Source organism: Haliotis asinina, chromosome 3, assembly GCF_037392515.1.
Source record: "Haliotis asinina isolate JCU_RB_2024 chromosome 3, JCU_Hal_asi_v2, whole genome shotgun sequence".
NCBI lineage: Eukaryota > Metazoa > Mollusca > Gastropoda > Lepetellida > Haliotidae > Haliotis > Haliotis asinina.
The window spans coordinates 35,215,175-35,234,374 of NC_090282.1; the positions used below are offsets into that span (position 1 = coordinate 35,215,175).

Sequence of the window (19,200 nt, forward strand, 5' to 3'; positions counted from 1 at the left end):
GCTGTGAGAGAGTGATTTGAATGGACTATTAATCAGGGAGAGTATCTATTGTAGTGTTTCACCTGTTTTGATCAATCAGCATGTCAGCATATTACTTGGTGTTCAAATAAAGTATTGTAACAAGTTCTTAACTTTAACTAACAAAGATAAAGAGACCAAGATATTTAATGTTGTTTCTCCATGTTGACCTTGTGTGATCATATGTGAGATATGATGTTTAATCTAAAATTCAATTTCACATTCTGTCACCCATTTGTCTAAGGCTTTATCTTTGAGTATCCAGTGTATTTATCTCAACCTTGGTAACTACCCCTGGCTGTAGGATGTGAAGCCTTGTGCATTATAGAGTGAGTGGGTGAGTGAGTGAGTTTGGTTTTGCACCGCTTTTAGCAGGGGACACCAGAAAATGGGCCTCACACATTGTGCCCATGTGGGGAATCGAACCCAGACCTTCGGTGTGACGAGCGAATGCTTAACCAGAAGGCTACCCTACTGCCCCAACATTATAGAGCAATCCCATTATTCCCATGTTTGGAAGTTTCAGTATACATGTATAACTAAGGATCTTTGACTTGCTGAGTCAGCAACAGAATCAAGGCATGTGCTGCAACTTGACTCCACAGGATGTGACACTGTGTATTTGTGTATTTGTATATTGACTATCACAGAAGAACACATTGTCACTCTGAGGATTTAGCACAGTGACAGACAAATGGGGATATGTATTACTACATCAATGGCTTTTTCGGAGTGCAAGTGTGTCATGTGGAAATGAGGTTGTAGATCTGTCATGTGGGTGTTATGTGGAAATGAAGTTGTGGATCTGCCATATGCGTGTATGTGTCAAGTGGAAATGAAGTTGTGGATCTGCCATGTGTGGGTGTGTCATGTGGAAATGAAGTTGTGGATCTGCCGTGTGTGTGTGTGTGTGTGTGTGTGTGTGTGTGTGTGTGTGTGTGTGTGTGTGTGTGTGGGTGTGGGTGTGGGTGTGTGTGTGTTGTGGGTGTGGGTGTGGGTGTGTGTGTTGTGGTGGGTGTTGTGGTGGGTGTTGTGTGTGTTGTGGTGTGTGTGTCGTGTGGAAATGAAGTTGTTGATCTGCCATGTGTAGGTGTGTCATGTGGAAATGAAGGTATTGTTCTACCAAGTGTAGGTGTGTCATGTGGAAATACAATTGTGGAACTGTTATGCTTTGATATGTCAAGTGTAGAAATGCAGACTTTGGTGTGTAATATATGAAATTTATGAATGTGACGTGCAGATGTAGAACTGTCCTTCACATGTTGATGTCTCAAATGTGTAAATGCAAGAGTGGACATGTGGCAGCATCATGTCGGGTGTCATTGTCTGAAATGTCTAGATTTTATTGCCTTTTGGAAAATGATTTTGTTTTGGAATCAAATGTTCCTGCTGAAGTGAAAGAGTGGAGAAATATTTCATTCGTATTTCTGTTAAATGATTTTGTACTTGTGTCTGTAATATCCAGCATTGTTTATGTTATATGTTATATTTACTCAGGTCCTTTTGCATTGTATATATCAGCCTTTTAATCAGAAAGTATTTTTACATTATTTCCAGTATTTTTTACTTCACAATCTTCGTTGAAGAAAGATGAAAATAGAAATCTCTTTCTGGCTCAGTCAGAAACATAAATAGTTTAATATGTCTAAATAATGCATGGAGAAGGATGTGTGTTTTTCTTTGGATATATCCTCCGTTATGTATCTAGGTGAGGCAATTACTAACCATATACATTATGCATTATTCAAAGAGAATTTATCAACTTGAAATATGAACATAGGCAACTCTGGTGCTGCTTCGAAAAATTACCATGCTGGGATGCCAGCTGTTACTTCTCTGTTTCTGCATTAGTATCAGATTCTGGATGGTTCATGCTGGAAATACATGAATGTACAATGAGAAATAAAGTTAGTGAAGATACGTTGGTACTGGGACCCATAAATGGTAAATCTACTCAGTATGTGGTATAGACAGTTTATCCGAGTTGTAGTAATTAGCCATAAATGGAGAATTAAATTATTGTTGAATCTGGCTTAGTCAATGCGTATTGTGGAAATGATAGGAATCTGATAAATTAGTAGGTTGAGATAGATGACCGAGGTCTCATAGGTTTCCTGACATAGTCTATTGCCTTCAGCAACCAATGCTTGCAATAAAAGGTGACTATGTTTGTTGTAAGAGGTGACTAACAGGATCGGGTGGGCTGCGGCTTGCTGACTTGGTTGACATGTCATCGGTTACCAATTGCGCAGATTGATGCTCATGTTGTTGATCACTGGATTGTCTGGTCCGGACTCGATTATTTACAGACTGCCACCATATAGCTGGAATATTGCTGATTGCAGTGTAAAACAAAACTCACTCACTCCTGTTTAATCAGTGGATTTACACATGCTTGTTTCTCAGTAGCCATGGTGAGTAGTCATGGTATTCATTACATTGGTCTGTTTAAAGCTTAAAAGAAAGTAGGCATACTGACATAAAATATCAAGCTCTTTAAGTTTCATATGGTACTGTATGTGATCTGCTGGTTGTGTTGTTGTAGATGAGGACCCCTATCACTATGAATGGTCACTGGTTACCGGCCCTGAGGGATCAGAGACTGGAACCATGGAGGGCAAGAACACGGACACGCTGAAACTGTCTAAAGTATGCACATAGCAATATCGTTGTACCAGTAAACATTGCATGTTGGTTATGTATTGATGCACATTTAAGAACATCAAATAGAACATAACGATTTAACGCCACCAACATGTTTACAATATTCAGTTTCAGCATGACATGGATGAATTGCAGGACTTGATAGGACATTCTTATCTAAACACATATGGATTGTGATCTAATCAGGCAAATGATGCAACATCAAAATACTTTGTTCTTGTCATTAAATATACTCCCTTTCAAAAGTTCAGACTCACAAGTGTAAAGCTAGCCACTTGCTTCAGGCAACTGTTCTAAACTAAATTTTGCAAAATATTCCAGACAGTTTAAAGGTACGGTTGGTTGAACTAATGTATCGTAAAACAAACTTCTGACATTGAAAAGATTATTGTCTTACGTTTAATTAATGATAAAAATCAGTGAAACTTTGTGACATTTTAAGAAAACTTTGCACCAGAATTCAGCTGCTCATAAGCTTGATGTTTTCAAAATCTTCTCAGCAATTTCATGCCTGAACCCTGTCCTCTTCATCTCCATAAGGTTTGCAACAATTAGTGGAGAAATCAATCTTCAATGTAGCAAACATAACATATGGTAAGCTCTTTAAGTGAGTCTAAACATTTGATGGGAAAGGTGTACTTCCCCTGTGGGCTAAAGATTACACAGTTCAGAACCTGTGATTGTCCGGGGTAGAATAGGCCTTTAGCAACCCATGCTTGTCGTAAGAGGCGACTAACGAGATCGGGTGGTAAGGGCCACTGACTTGGTTGAAACATGTCATCAGTCCCCAATTGCACAGATCAATGCTATTGGTCACTGGATTGTCTGCGCCAGACTCGATTATTTACAGACTGCTGCCGAAGCTGGAATATTGCTGAGTGCAGCGTAAAGCTAAATGCACTCACTCACTTATTCAGTTCAGATTCAGAGAGACGTTTATCCTGGTTATAGATCAGGACTTGTGTAAAAGGCATGTTAAAATGAATATCTTGTAAGCTGCTTTCAACTACATGCAAGACCAGTTATGAAAATATCAAATGACATTAAAATTCATATGAATTTAAAGGAATAAATATTTATGCATATATTTAAATAGTTGCCTCAATCAATACACCTGAAATAAGGTTTTGCTATCATAGCTACTGTGTGCATGTAAATTTTTATTAAACCAGTTGGGTCAAACATTTTTTTCATTTTGCTATGTTAGCTTGAAGAGCGAAGTATGTCAAAATAATGATACGCACGAACACTTTATTTAGTACTGAATAAACTGTGTAACCATGGAAACAGATTTGCCTGGTGATGTTCTGTGATCTGTAGTACAGGCACACACTGCAGAGAAGATTGGTGTCTGCAGTATTTGCTTACGATCTATTGTTCATGCAAATTATTCCAGTAATGTAATTGGATTTGTTATTGGAGTTCTTTCTTTTGTCCGTCTCCTCATTGATCAATCACTGGATTGTTTTCATGACTATTAGGTACTGGGAATATATGTCAAGCAGAAATAAATAAATTGCTAGTGATTCTGGGGCGTTTCACTGAATAAGCATACAACTTTTCTGCATTTGTTTCCATAAACTGAAAATGGATAAAACCGTGCCAACTCTCTGACTGTTGTTTCCTAAATGTCTCACAGAATGGAGGGGGGTTGTCTTGCATTACTTTGTTGAACAGTGTCACTGATTTATTGCTGTCTATAGTTTTGTTTGTGTTTTATAATAAATAATCAGCATAATCATTATATTGACATATTTATGAAGGCTGGATCCATTTTAATTCTTAATTTATGGATCCACCAGTTGTATTTTTTCAAAAGTAGGAAAAAAACCTTTTTTCCCTACTCAAAAATGAAATCCTTATCTTTTTATTGGCCCAAAATGTAAACTTACAATATCGAGGTTTTTTTAAATGTTTTTTTTGTTGTTCCATGTACACTTCATCAATTGCCAGAAGTAAATATTTGGACGGATATTATGTTGACTGTATTTTTTTCCCTCCTGCCTTTAGGTTTTCTGAGTACAAAAATATGTAAAGCAAGCAATAAAATTGATCTAGTCTAATAAGACCTGATTGCAGTATGGTTTTCTTCTAGCTGCTATTTCTAGTTTAAATTTCTATGCTATAAAGTTTTTCACAGAGTACCAGCACACAGATTTTTGAAGTTTATTTTGACACATGAAGACCTGTGTTAGAACTGATCATCAGTAACCCATGCTTGTCATGAGAGGAGACTAGCAGGATTGGGTGGTCAGACTTGACTTGGTTGACACATGTCACCATGCCCAATTGCATTGATTGATGCTCATGCTTTTGATCACTGGATTGTTTACAGCCTGCCATGCCACCATACAGCTGGAATGTTGATGAGAGCAGCATAAAACTAAACTCGCAGACTCACTTCAGTTTATGGTGTCATAATTGCAAAACAATATTGATGTCATTTCTGTCTTGAATGCGCTGCTGTTCATGATCATCAGGCACTGGTTTGCAGCGGCCATATTTGTTTATGTCTGTCTTCTGTGACATTGGTAGAATATTGTGAGCTGTCATGTTCACTGTGTCCCTCTCTGTTTCAGCTGATAGCTGGACTGTACACACTGAAGATCACGGTAACAGGAGAAAACAAGTATGGTGAAGCTGTCGTCACGGTCACTGTACAGCCTCGTATGTATCTGCCAGTCACTGTCATCTGCTCCTTCACAACTTTAATGAGTATCTGAATTAAGATTACATTTATTTTCTTCTTCCCACTTGAAGTGATGTGGTAGAACTGTGGCACATTGTACAACTGCACCCATGATCAAATCTGATTCCCTCTGGTGTGGAATATTTAACAAAGTGCTGATGGGTAGGAATTTATCCAGAATTCCGAACTAAGTACCTATATCAGCCAAAAAAAGAAAGAAAAAAAAATCTTTCTGTTTTTTATCTTAACACATTGACTGCCTCTCATAAGTATACTTGTAGTTTCTCATAGATACTACAGTGGTATTTTGAAATAAGTTTCTCATGTTTCCTCCATTTCCTGGAGTTCTTTGTTACCACCAGCAGAGAGTTGATTTTCGTGCCTGGTAGCAGTCAACATGCTAATTCTAAATTTCAGAGGGATATAGTTCTTATAATGATATAGTTTTCCTGTGATGATTGTTTCTAAATCTTCAGCTGCACGTAAAAACACCCACCCAGTGGCCATTATCAAGCCCAAGACTCAGGTTGTTAAAACGTCCAACTCCGCCATCTTGGATGGTTCAGGTTTGTGGTCTTCAAGTAGCATTAAAATAGAGTCATGATGCAGTCATATTGTAAAAGATTTTATTGCTGAAATGTTTTGTTGATAGGTCAGAGGAAACAAATGAAATGCTTTCAGCATTATTCAGTGGTTTTTGAAATTTTATTGGACCAACAGGCATATGCATTTTTAAAAAATCATGTCTTCTAAAATAAAATTTTTCTTTCTTTTCTTCTTTGTGTTTAGAAAAGCACTGTCCATGGTGTTAATTATTATAGAGATAATTTGTACAATTTGAACAGTTTCTAACTGTCACCAGCATACTTAACACATTTTCTCAGACACCTTTTAGTTTTACCAAGGTCAGCTAATCCATTGATAACAGTATACAGAATTTGGTTTATTTTGTGTTCACGTGATTTCATTTCGTGACTGATGAGAGTTAAGAAGTTAATGTGTAACTGTTGATGAATCATCTCAAAAAATGATGTGGATTTTGATGCAGACAGCACAGATGATGACCGCATCGTCAGCTACCACTGGGATGAGGTGATTGGGCCCCTGCAGGACCAGAGTGTCCAGGGAGAGGAGGCCATGATCACTCTGAAGAACATGGCCCCTGGCAACTACACCTTCAAGTGAGTACACAACCATCACCACCAACCAGACCAAGCTGTAGACACAGAAGTTTGGTCCGGGAGGATGCATTTTGTTGCAAGTTAATGTAAACATTCAAGTAAATGAAACCATAAGCAAACATTTGGTAATATATATATTGTTAACAGTTTGCTTGGGTTCAAATGGGAATGATGAATGAATAAGTAACTCGAAATAGGGATAAGTGCACGTAACATCAATAAGACACATGGTCCCAAAACCTCTGTACCCAACAGGATCTGAAATCTCATGCTTTATGATTGATCCCAGAAAAAGTTGTGTAAGAAACTATCATGTAACATTGTTCTGTTATCAGTCGTCACACTGAGGGGTGACAAACAGCTGATGGAACAGCATGGCCATATCCTGACTAGCAGGGAACTGTGATGAGGTGCACCTGAAGCATGCTGGCACTGTTCCACCAGCTGTTTGTCACCTCAAGGTGTGAAAAATCTTATGCATGTTTTGTGCACTTATCTCCAGTTTGATTTATCATTCACTGTTCTCATCTGTAACAGATACCAAATGTGTCCTCAGGTTGGTTCCTTTTTTTTGCAGATTAACTGTGACAGATTCGGATGGGGTGACAAATTCCACAACAGCTAATGTAACATTTATCAAGGGTAGGTAAAGCTTTAAGGGAGGTTTCTAATAACAATATAAGTAAGATCCTTTCATATAGTATATGCACAATTCCAGTAGGGGAAAACATGGAGAAGGATGCTGTGTACGATGATTGTGATAATTCTTTAAAGGGATTAAGTCTCATTAGTGTACTCATATATTTTGTCTGCAAACATATTTTTAATCACTTGGCATTATGTTTTTAGGATTTGATAAGACATTATAAGTTGTCCACTAGTCACATCTTTGAGTTAAGTGTTGCACATTACAGAGACGGACTACCCCCCGAAGGCTAACGCAGGGTCTGATGTGGTGATCCACCTCCCTCAGTCCTCTGTGACGCTATACGGGAACGGTAGCACTGATGATAGAGGAATCACTAGCTATGAGTGGATCAAAAAGGCGGATGATAAACTTGCTGTAGACATGACGGTAAGAGTGTGAGTGATAGAAGATGAGTTAGTGCTGCTTCCAGCAACTTTCTAATGGGTGGAGAATCAACTTAACACATTGTGACATTGTTCTCATGATAGGTGATTCTGCCCATGAAGGTCCGGTGTAGAATAGGTGTTCAGCGATCCATGCTTGCCACGAAAGGCATATGCTTGTCATAAAGAGGTGCTAATGGGATCAGGTGGTCAGACTTGCTGACTTGGGTTGACACATGTCATTGGTTCAGAGTTGTGCAGATCGATGATCATGCTGTTGATTATTAGATTGTCTGATCCAGACTCGATTATTTACAGACTGCTGACATATAGCTTTAATATTGATGTGTTCGACATAAAACTACTCAGTCACTTATAGAGGATTCAAACCTCTGAATATCCCTTGCCACAGTCACTATCATGTGCTTGTGTAGTGCTTAGCTAAATGAATGCCTGTTGCCACCCTGTTTTCCATTTTACCTTTGTGTACCTGTGAACATAAAACTGGGTTGACATCTGCAAGTGTGTCAAGTGTCTTGGGTTGGTGAGTACATTGATGGATCAGTGGGTTGGTGGATGAGTTGTCGGTTGTATTGAGATGTATTCCTGTTTACTTCATGCAGGGTACACGGACAGCATTTCTCCACCTGAACAATCTGGAGAAGGGAGACTACACATTTACTCTGAAGGTGATGGACAGCGCAGGCAATGTGGCCACAGCTGATGTGCATGTCTTCGTCAAAGCAGGTAACAAACATGCACACAACTTGCCCTGTTAGTCATTTATGTAAAAATGTATTTACTTTCATGAATTCTTATAAGTGACAAACCTCTGTGTTTAGTTTTAATAGTAATGATATTGAGTTCAATCTTTAACTTAATCTCAAGCTTTAGTCAAAGTATATACTGGTTAACAGATTCTTAAAGGGTCAAAACAGCAATTGTAACAACATAATCGGTAGCTTTGAAGAAATTTCTGAAATATCTGTGACTGTTAATGAAATAATTATCCTTATGTCAGTGACTGCTTTGATGGTTTCTTTTTTCACAAATATTGAAGTTTAGACTTAATTTTTATTTTACTGATATGTTTTTGTAGAACTTTCAGGTTGACCATACCATAGAACTGAAATAAGGATTGCAAGGAGATGTTCCTTTCTTTGTAATATTCCTACCACACACTGTGTCTGTGTAACTACACATAATGTTTCAAACATTGTTTGATCTCATACTTATTTGTCCACTGTAGAAACTAACAACCCCCCTGTCGCGAGGACAGCAAAGAAGGTGAAGGTCAGTCTTCCCAGGGAGAACCTCATACTGGACGGCAGCAACAGCACAGATGATCAGAAGATAGCCTCCTATGCCTGGAAACAAAAAGGGTCAGTTCTCTTGGAGTTGCTTTGGGTCAGTATGTGAGTGTCATGGTGACAGGTGGGTGAGTGGGAGGGTGGGCATTTTGATAGGTGGGTTGGTGAGTACATTGATGGATCAGTGGGTTGGTGGATGAGTTGGTGGGCTGGTGAGTGCATTGATGGATCAGTGGGTGGGCGTTTTGATAGGTGGGTTGGTGAGTACATTGGTGGATCAGTGGGTTGGTGGATGAGTTGGTGGGCTGGTGAGTGCATGGGTGGATCAGTGGGTGAGCGTTTCGATAGGTGCGTTGGTGAGTACATTGACGAATCAGTGGGTTGGTGGATGAGTTGGTGGGCAGGTGAGTGCATGGGTGGATCAGTGGGTGGGCGTTTTGATAGATGGGTTGGTGAGTACATTGATGGATCAGTGGGTTGGCCAGCTTGTCCATGAACAAGTGAGTGAGTATAATGGTTTCATGCCAGGAAGATCATTTATGGTGACCCTGGGAATGGACTTGATGGATTCTGCTCGTGACGGGTAACAAGTTTGAGTATTTAGTTTTTAGCATGCGGAAAGAGAGCTACATTAGCTCGGGCCAATGTAGCCAGTGCCTTCATGACAACTCTTTGATTTCAGTTCAGATTTAATGAGTGATTATGAAAACATACATTGAAACGTGACTAAATGCTATTAACCAGTTGTTATTTTTATTCATAAAGTTTGATGTTACTTATGTCTTCAAGAAAGACAATAGTTCATGATACCTGTTCCGTGAGTCAAATGTTTGTCAGTGTGCATCAGTTTCCACATATTATGTTGTTGTAACTGCATATTTCAGAGGGCCTACACTGTCCATCCAGAATTCTGATCGTGCTGTTGCCATGGGGACAGGGAAGATAGAGGTTGGCGAGTACATCTTCACCCTAACTGTGACAGATGAGGAGGGGGCTAGCAGTTCAGCGGACCTCACTGTGACTGTACATGAAAGTAAGGATGCATCTGCTCTTAGAGAGTGAAATAGTGAAACTGTTATAAAACCTTCCTTGTGATTGGCACACCCCACCTTCCAAACCTAAAATATTGAATTCAATTTGTATCTGTGAAAATCTGGGTTAGTCTTCAGGAATCCTTGTTTGTCATTAGATGAATGGGATCAGGTGGTCAGACTCGCTGACATCTTTGACACATACTATTAAATCCGAATATAGATTGATGCTCATGCTGTTGATCACTTAATTTCTGGTCCAGACTCAATTATTTAGACCTCTGTCGTTAGCTTGAATATTGCTGTGTCTGGTGTAAAGCTACAAACATGATCAAATCCATTTGTCTTGCTGCATTGTTTAATGACCTTGAGTCATATCTGTCATATCACAGCTATTTCAAGTAAATAAGACAGGACTCCTCTCACTGAATACATAAGCATACACCTTCATAAGCTTAAGGCTACATACTGACCCCCTCCTGTGCCCACATGGGTGGTGAGGTAGCCAAGTGGTTGAGGTGTTAAATCATCATGATGGAGATCTGGGTTCAGTTCCCCACAATGTGTGAAACCCTTACTGGTGTCCCCTGCCATGATCTTGCTAAAAGCATTGTGAAACCATACTCACTCACTCCTATGCCCACTGTATTAGAATTAAGACTTTTCAATTTTAGTTTCCGACTAAAATAATTCATTTCAATATATAAAAACCTAGCACAAGGAATAGGTATGTTTTATCTTGTTAATTGTAAGCATGTGTACATCAAAAATAGCCGTAAGGTCTCTTCTCATCAATGGCATCACTGGAAGAATTCTTTTAAACCAGACTCCAACCAGGCTCCAGTAGCTAATGCAGGAGGGGACAAGGTCGTTTATCTCCCCTTGACAACTGTGACACTCGATGGCTCCAAGTCTCATGATGATGTTGGTATCAAGTCTTACGACTGGGTGCGTGATGAGAAGAGCTTAGCTGCAGGAGTAAGTACAACTACAAATAGAATCAACTACATGATAAAGACAGTAGTACTGAAATATGTCATTGAAATGTTCAGTTGATGTCCAGGAATCATCAATGTCTTAAATACACAAGATCTTCAAAATGCACACAAAAGACCGAACCAGGCAGCTTTTTTGGAAATAAATCTTTCAGGGGCAATGATCACCTGTGGCATTCATATTTTGAAACACACTTTGCCCCAGTTGCAGTCACGACTGGAATACCCTAAATTGTGCATATTGAGGTTCTGTATATGTTGAATGTATAGTGATGAAATTCTCTCTTCTCTTTTGTTTTGGCCTGAGTTAGCAGTCGTATTTTGCACTGACATTTAGCCAAAGTGCAGGGCCAACTATACTTGTAAGTAAGCGTTGTCCCCCCTTCCTCCCTTCAGGATGTAGTGAATGGATCCAACCATCAGGCTGTGCTGCAGCTCAGCAATGTCGTGGCAGGCCGCTACATATTCAAATTGTCTGTGGTGGATGCAGCAGGGCTCTCCAGCTCAGACACGGCCTCTGTCATTGTCAAGGAAGGTTGGTATCACATATATGGCCCCTTGCAATTACTTCACTTTGACTAATAGCAGATGTATTATCATACCGATTTGGCAGATATATGAATCTTCTATTGAATAAATCATTGTCCAGGCTAGATTGTTTTCAAGTGGTATTCAGGGCAACCAGGGCTACCAATTTTAATTCTTTAAATATATAAGTAAACTCTTCATCAAAATAGCTACAAGTGATATTTTTTAGACTGGTTCACTTGCTATATAGCTTATGTCTTAATAGGACATATATCTGTAGCAGTTACCATGAACACGTTCTCATGCTGGTGTGTTTCTCAGATCCTCACAAAGGTGACCTCATTGAGATGCTGCTTGATGTAGACATTCAACACTTCACCCAGGAGAACAAAGTGAGTTGACCATATGCTGTGTCGTATGCTCTATGTTACCTTGCAGACAGTCCTAGCATGCTGTTAAAAGCAAAACTATCCAGTCCCTTTGAAAGAGCATGATTACTAGCTTTAACCATAAATAATTATCAGATTTAAGAAATGTATTTGTGACAACTCGTGTAATTCAAATATTAACACAAATCCCGATCATTCAGGCTTGCACCAAGTTAGTCCTGTGTTGTCATGGTAATGAGGTGCTTAATCATATACGTATGGTACAAATAAACACCCAGTTTTAAGATGTGTGTCTGGCTAAAGAAACTTGAGTGTTAGGCATAACCAGAATTTGAATTACAAGAAAAAGACCACAAACATACTGTGATAATGTTTTCAGACAAAGTAGGAGACATTATATAACATTCCTTGAGATGAGTTATGTTATCTTATGTTTATCTTTATATAACGATCTACAAAGTGGTGTCTGTAAATGATATTCTCCCACAAACCATATTTTGACATCCTACAGTGTAAACACACTCACTGAGCAGTATGTTTTTCCATGTCAAGTGTACTGCATGGGAGATCTAGTCACTAGCTTCTTCAGTTTCATTTTGCAGAGTTATATCCTGTAGCTGTTCAAAAATCTTTTTTAGTGGCAGATTGGAATTCCAGATTTTCCCTGATAATTGTTTATGGTTTATCAGCAATATTAATAGGTATCCCAAGATGCTGAGCATATATGACCTGCATTGATTTGTCCTTTCCCCTCAAAATGAAACTGATCTGCCATGATATAACTGAAGTCCAGTTCAGAGATACATTAAACGAAACTCTTTGACTGATGTTATCTGCAGAACAACCTGGTGAACCAGCTCCAGCTGCTGCTTCACAAGTCATCACAAGATGGCGACACCATCATCAGTATCCAGCACCTGGGGCAGGACTACACATCAGGACAGTGAGTAAACCAAGCTTCACCACTCAGGTCGTCTGTCATGTCTCATCAGTGGATAAAGTGTAATTTGGCATGCAAGGCTCCCCATCCTCCTGTCTTTGGCTGAGATGCACAAATGTTTGGAACACAACCGGTTGTTTTTATTCATGTATATCTAAGATCATCAAGTTATTCAAACACACTGAATGTGTGTTTGTGAATTTTGATGTTGAATAAATCATTGAAAAATAGATTCCTCAGTCATCTCATTTGCTTGTTTAATTTAGGGAAATCTCTTCTCTTACTGTCTGCTTTGTGGTATGATGCCATTCTCTGGCAAGCCAATCAGATGGCTGAAGTGATATATAGCTTGACTTTGAGAGAATGTGCCAAGGACAGAAAGTTCATCCTTCGAGTATGTGTATTTTTTGGGTTGAACAGTGATTCAGAAAATGCAGTACATCTAAAGCATTTGAGGGGAAAGTGATGAGGGAGTGATCTTATCTGTGAAACACTTTCATTTTACTTAGAATATCCAAACTGATAAGCAACAGGTCCTTCCAGAATATCAGAATTTGTTTCACTTAATTACAAGATCCTGACCCAGTTTGGAAATTGGTACCAGATGTGGGTTGGGGTTCCACCTTTCATTGGGACCAACAGGTGTTACATTTTCTTTCCAGTCTTCATATAATGTTTCTGGTGAAGTCTAAACTTGGGAACAAGGAGCAGGTGCGTTCGGGGCCGGAGATGTTGCGTGTTTTGAAGAGGAAGCTGGTATCTGAGTCCTCAGTAATAGACTACAGAGTCATAAGTTTAGATACAGTTGGTAAGTGCACAAGAGTTATTCCCCTTTCATGATGGCAGGTCGCGATGCTAGAGTATTTTCCCCTTATCATTTCTCTTTAATTTGTGTATGGTACTTCAAATCTGTCATGTAGTATTGTCTGTTCATAATGATATTGTTCAAAAACATATTCATATTACCTGATCGTTATCATTTGAGAGTACAGTGTGAAAACTTTGTTGGTTCTGAAGGAGACCTTAGAGCAGATGGTAAACAGACTGAGTTATTTTGATCAGAGCATAAATAAAGTTCCTTAGATCAGATGGTAAATTGACTGGGTTCTTTAGATCAAATAGGAAATAGACTGAGTTCTATAGATCAGATGGTAAGCAAACTGTGAGCTTCAGATCAGATGGTTGCAGACTAATGTGTTTTCTGATTGATGCTTGATGCACTGTTTACAGTTGTAATGTTTTTGTTCCAGTATGCCAGAACAACTGCTCAGGTCATGGTCACTGTGACCTGCACACCAAGAACTGCATCTGTGAAGCATTCTGGATGCAGAATTTCTTCAAGTTATATTTTTTTGAAAAAGAGAGCAATTGTGGTAAGTGTTGATAGATATTTCTCGTGCTCATCTGTATCAGCAGCAATGTCTGAATTAGTCCACCAACATACCTCACACTAAAGACAAGAATCAGCTCAGGACATTTAGTCACTCTTTCAACAACTGTTATCTATGGATTGTTATGAAGTGACACTTTTGAAATAACATTAAGTGAAATTCTGTTTCAACATGTACATATTGTTTGAAGACATAGTTGGAGCTGAAGCCACAGTTAGTATGCACCCTACATTTGGGGAGGATTATGTGTACTTGAAGATAGGATTTGAACAGAGCATGACCCTCAGTATTTTGACTGTAACATACCAGTAAACTTTCTTCTAACTGATTATGCAGTAAGTTTAATGTCTCAAATGAAACAGAGTATTTCAACATTTGGTTCAAAGCAGTTGCTTATCCCAACAAAGGTCTGAGGTATGATTCCCTAATCATATTCAGTGTGTGACTACTATATTGAGTCTCTCTCTAAAGGTACTTGTTCATTCTAAGACATTTTTATTGGTTTCAAGGAAAGTATGATTGACAGAGAAATGTCATTAAACCACCCTTTAATGGTGGCTTGTCATTAATCAAGTAATGTTTTCTGTATTGCAGATTGGAGCATACTTTACGTTGTGATTGTATGCTTTGTTATAGTCGTTAGTATTGCGGGTGGAACATGGGGTATTATATGCTGTTTACGATCAAAAAGGTAAGTCCAGATAATTATGTAATTTGTCTGTGTATGTTTCTGTAGATACTAGAAGTCCAACAGTCCTGTTGATGTGTGCTACATATCCTCAGCTAAATGGACTTTGTTGTGAAGAGAAATACAGCTAACAACAGAAGTAACAATTTATAATCATCATGCTATGAGAGCCTCAAATGCAGTGAAACTTGTTTAACTTAGAGACCCATGAAGGTCCTGGGGTAGAATAGTCCTTCAGCAACCCATGCTTGCCATAAAAGGTGCCTATGCTTGTCGTAAGAGGCGACTAACGGGATTGGGTGGTCAGGTTTGCTGACTTGGTTGACACGTCATCGGTTCCCAATTGTGTTCAGACTCGATTATTTACAGACTGCTGCCATATAGCTGGAATATTGCTGAGTGCTGCGTAAAACTTAACTCACTCACTCACTCACTTTAACTTAGACTCAAATAATAATAATGCATTGTTTCCAATTTAAAAGCAGAGTTTTGAACATTTAAAAAATCCCTGTGTTGGTTGGGCCAGTTTATCTGAATATGACATCGAAATGTGTATGTGAGCTATTGTTTAAGGATAACACAGTTTTTAATCTTTCCTCTCTGAGAAATAGGACAGTTGTATCAAGTTCATGAGGTTTCACTCAAGCTCTCATATGATCTGGTACAAACTGACAGGTAAATCTTACCTGGCAACATCACACTAGATATTTTTGAGTTGATGAATCGTGATAAATGTTTTTCAAACCAGTTTTAGAACGTGATGTTATGTTATAATCTAAGAACCCAACTGACATGACTGTGCTTGACACATTTAACCAAAATATCATGCGGGTCATGTGACACAGTATCCGAGTTGACATGTATGTCAGAAAGTATTTGTTCGAAGTGTGGCCCTGGTTGACACCTGTTATATCCTATTCAACATACACTGGACAAAATACTTCATGATATAAGTAAATTTTGAAATTAGGAACAATGATTTATTGATTGAGTGACACACTGATAAAATATCAGTCATGAAAATACCAGTATCCCTAACTTTTTTGTCCAGTATATTTGATCCCAATGAACAATGTTATCATAAGCAGTGGAAATAGATAGTCTGTTAATGCATTGAAAATAGCCTTGCTGACTGAATAACTTACTGACTTGTGACCCAAAACATTATTTACGTTTGACAAAACAACCTTATTGCCATGTGCAGCTAAACAAAAAATCATAATAATTGATCAAGCAGTTAACTTCCAACATAATCTACTCGGTGATGCTTGACAACACGGGCGCATGCACACACAAGCATACACACACAAACATACACACACAAACACACAAACACACACACAAACATGCACACACACACAAACATGCACACACAAACATGCACACACAAGCATGCACACACAAGCATGCACACACAAACATACACACACAAGCATACACACACAAACACACACACACAAACATACACACACAAACATACACACAAACATACACACACAAACATGCACACACATTCATATCAAAGAGTAAATATTAATCAGGCTATTGTCTGAATATGGATATTGCTGGGATATTGATAGAAGCGGCTTTACACTAAACTCACTCATTGTTTGACAATAGTAAGTCTGTGTTGAAAGTACAGGAGTTGATTACAGATTGATCCAGTGATCTCCACCTTGTCCATGTTTACACCAGAGTGTCCTGTGTTATATTGGTGTTGGTGTATCCCCTGTTTGCTACCAGTTTAGTTTGCTAACTGTTGTTTACAGGACTTACAGGTACTCTCCAGTCCCAGTTTATCTGTACGTTCATTTACTCAGCTTTGTTTCATCCGCTTATCATCCCCTTGTTCTTATTCACGGTATCATGTGATCAGCTTAATGTAATCCATGTGCATGAAAACCTCATGATAGTTATCTAGTGAGAAAAATTTGTGAAGAGACTTCTCTATCACTTGAAAATAGTCAGAGAGTAAGAGGTATGCCCCTTGATGTGATGTTTTCTACTCCTGCATTGTACACTATCATGTTAAATTGGGACAGTGTGGTAGCCAAGTGATTACTTGTCATGCCAAATACTTGGATTTGATTCCCCATTATTATGTGTGATGCCCACTTCCTGTGCCCCGTGCTGTAATATTGCTGGATTAGTGATCAAAATGGTGTAAACCTAAGTCTCACCTTATGGTTTGTTAGATTCATTGGTAAGAATGATGTAATTTAGAATATCTGGGTATTTTTACCAGAGTCTCCCTGGAAATGTTAATAAGAGCTTTTGAAGGATATGATATTAGTGGTAAAGTTCAGAAAATGAGCATGGATAACATTGACTGATTACATTATGAACTGTGACTGATTATATGCAGTAAGAACAAGGGGAGCCCACAGAGTGTATTTTGGTGGATGTTGTAGCACTCTGTGCATGTTGGGTAAGGATTCTTTCCTCTGTCGGCACCTGCCTCATCCCTTTGATCCCTCCTTAACCTGCACCCGTCTCCCTCATCCACAACCTTCACCAAAAATGTGTCCTTCCCCACTCCCAAGTCATCCCTTCTCTCATCCATAATTTGTCCTTCCTGCTTGGTCCCAGCTTTTACTGTGTGCTGTGATGGGGATTGTATTTATAGTCTTGTGGTTTGTAACAACTACAGGTTTGTTATGCTTATTGACCTGATCTGTTAGTCTGTAATTGGTATCATGTTTTGAATGGTGAAGTTTCCAGGTGAAGTTTTGTTTGTAATGTGTAAAACGCTCTATGAATCATTAACAAATTCTTTATTCATATGGTACATTTCTTGATCAAGGAAGACTTCAGTCATGAAACTGAGCGATTTCATTATAATGATTTGAAAGGACTAGGCAGAATAAGAGTCCATCTGCTCTTCTAGAAATGTCAAATCATGAATTTATTGAAACCTTTGTAATACTGGAATACCAGTCACTAGACAATTTGAAATGAACAACCAGGCCCTTTCTCTTTTGTACTGTTGCAAGATTTTGGACATCTGACATGATCAAGTGCAAAGTGGGAAGATGAGTTAAGAAATACATGAAGAGACGTGTGTTGAAGTCTGTGACCTCGAAGTTATTGTACTGTATGTTTATCCTAGGTTTATAGACAATAAAAAATTACCATGGGCCTAAAACAGCTCATCTTCAAAAGCACTCAAAACAAGAATTGGCTGTCAGGGATTTATGGGGCTTATATTCCTGTGTCCTTTATGCATAAAAATTGAAAAGAGATGCAACCAAATTTACTTGTGCATTTGGAGGAACATAGAAAAAATCCAAATACTTTTTGTAAAATTACCAATCAAGTAACATTAGTTATCACTGAGTTTGCTACTAGCTTGGTAATGGTACTGTTTACAATGTGATGTTGTGATGATCATGATACATTAAACATAACGAGCACAAAATAATATTTAAGTGTCCGAGATCCCCATTTTGTAGCCCAGGACAACTTAAAATTAAGAGTGTGGGTTCCAGGGACCCTCAGTTACAGGACTGGAGGTACTGGATTTTATTTAGCTTACCTGTGCATTTTGAGTTCTTATTGTAAAGGATTCTTCTTTGATCTTATGGACAAAAGCAGATCTTATCCTGTCTGCAGTTTTACACTATTATCCTGATAATTTTTTGATGCATTGTTATCAGGATGAGTGTATTTGTTCCCTGTGAAACTGGGATTTGATTAGTTCGACCTCTGCTGACCATGAGTTGATATGTGTGGCTTGTGGTAACATAGGAGTTGATGTGTGTGGCCTGGGTTAACACGTGAGTTGATGTGTGTGGCCTGTATTAACTTGGGAGTTGATGGGTGTGGATGTGTGTGGCCTGTGGTAACACGGGAGTTGATGTGTGTGGCCTGTGTTAACACGTGAGTTGATGTGTGTGGCCTGTGTTAACATGGGAGTTGATGGGTGTGGATGGGTGTGACCTGTGGTAACATGGGAGTTGATGTGTGTGGCCTGTGTTAACACGTGAGGTGATGTGTGTGGCCTGTATTAACAGAGTTGATGGGTGTGGATGTGTGTGACCTGTGGTAACATGGGAGTTGATGTGTGTGGCCTGTGTTAACATGTGAGTTGATGAGTGTGGTCTGTATTAACATGAGAGTTGATGGATGTGGATGTGTGTGACCTGTGGTAACACGTGAGTTGATGTGTGTGGCCTGTATTAACATGGGAGTTGATGGGTGTGGATGTGTGTGACCTGTGGTAACATGGGAGTTGGTGTGTGTGGCCTGTGTTAACACGTGAGTTGATGTGTGTGGCCTGTATTAACATGAGAGTTGATGGGTGTG

General features: G+C 38.9%; 1 protein-coding gene across 1 annotated transcript in view; it reads left to right on the plus strand.

Annotated features, from left to right (window-relative positions):
• Positions 1-19,200, plus strand: part of LOC137277880 (dyslexia-associated protein KIAA0319-like protein) — an 85,558-nt gene that overhangs the window by 61,659 nt on the left and 4,699 nt on the right. Inside the window, exons 8-23 of the mRNA XM_067809857.1 lie at positions 2,564-2,667; positions 5,262-5,349; positions 5,848-5,937; positions 6,420-6,552; positions 7,130-7,194; positions 7,467-7,627; positions 8,247-8,370; positions 8,873-9,005; positions 9,818-9,966; positions 10,791-10,942; positions 11,356-11,494; positions 11,809-11,879; positions 12,716-12,819; positions 13,479-13,624; positions 14,067-14,189; positions 14,802-14,898. Of these exons, the coding sequence (XP_067665958.1) occupies positions 2,564-2,667; positions 5,262-5,349; positions 5,848-5,937; positions 6,420-6,552; positions 7,130-7,194; positions 7,467-7,627; positions 8,247-8,370; positions 8,873-9,005; positions 9,818-9,966; positions 10,791-10,942; positions 11,356-11,494; positions 11,809-11,879; positions 12,716-12,819; positions 13,479-13,624; positions 14,067-14,189; positions 14,802-14,898 (1,879 nt within the window). The remainder of the gene's footprint in view (positions 1-2,563; positions 2,668-5,261; positions 5,350-5,847; positions 5,938-6,419; positions 6,553-7,129; positions 7,195-7,466; positions 7,628-8,246; positions 8,371-8,872; positions 9,006-9,817; positions 9,967-10,790; positions 10,943-11,355; positions 11,495-11,808; positions 11,880-12,715; positions 12,820-13,478; positions 13,625-14,066; positions 14,190-14,801; positions 14,899-19,200) is intronic.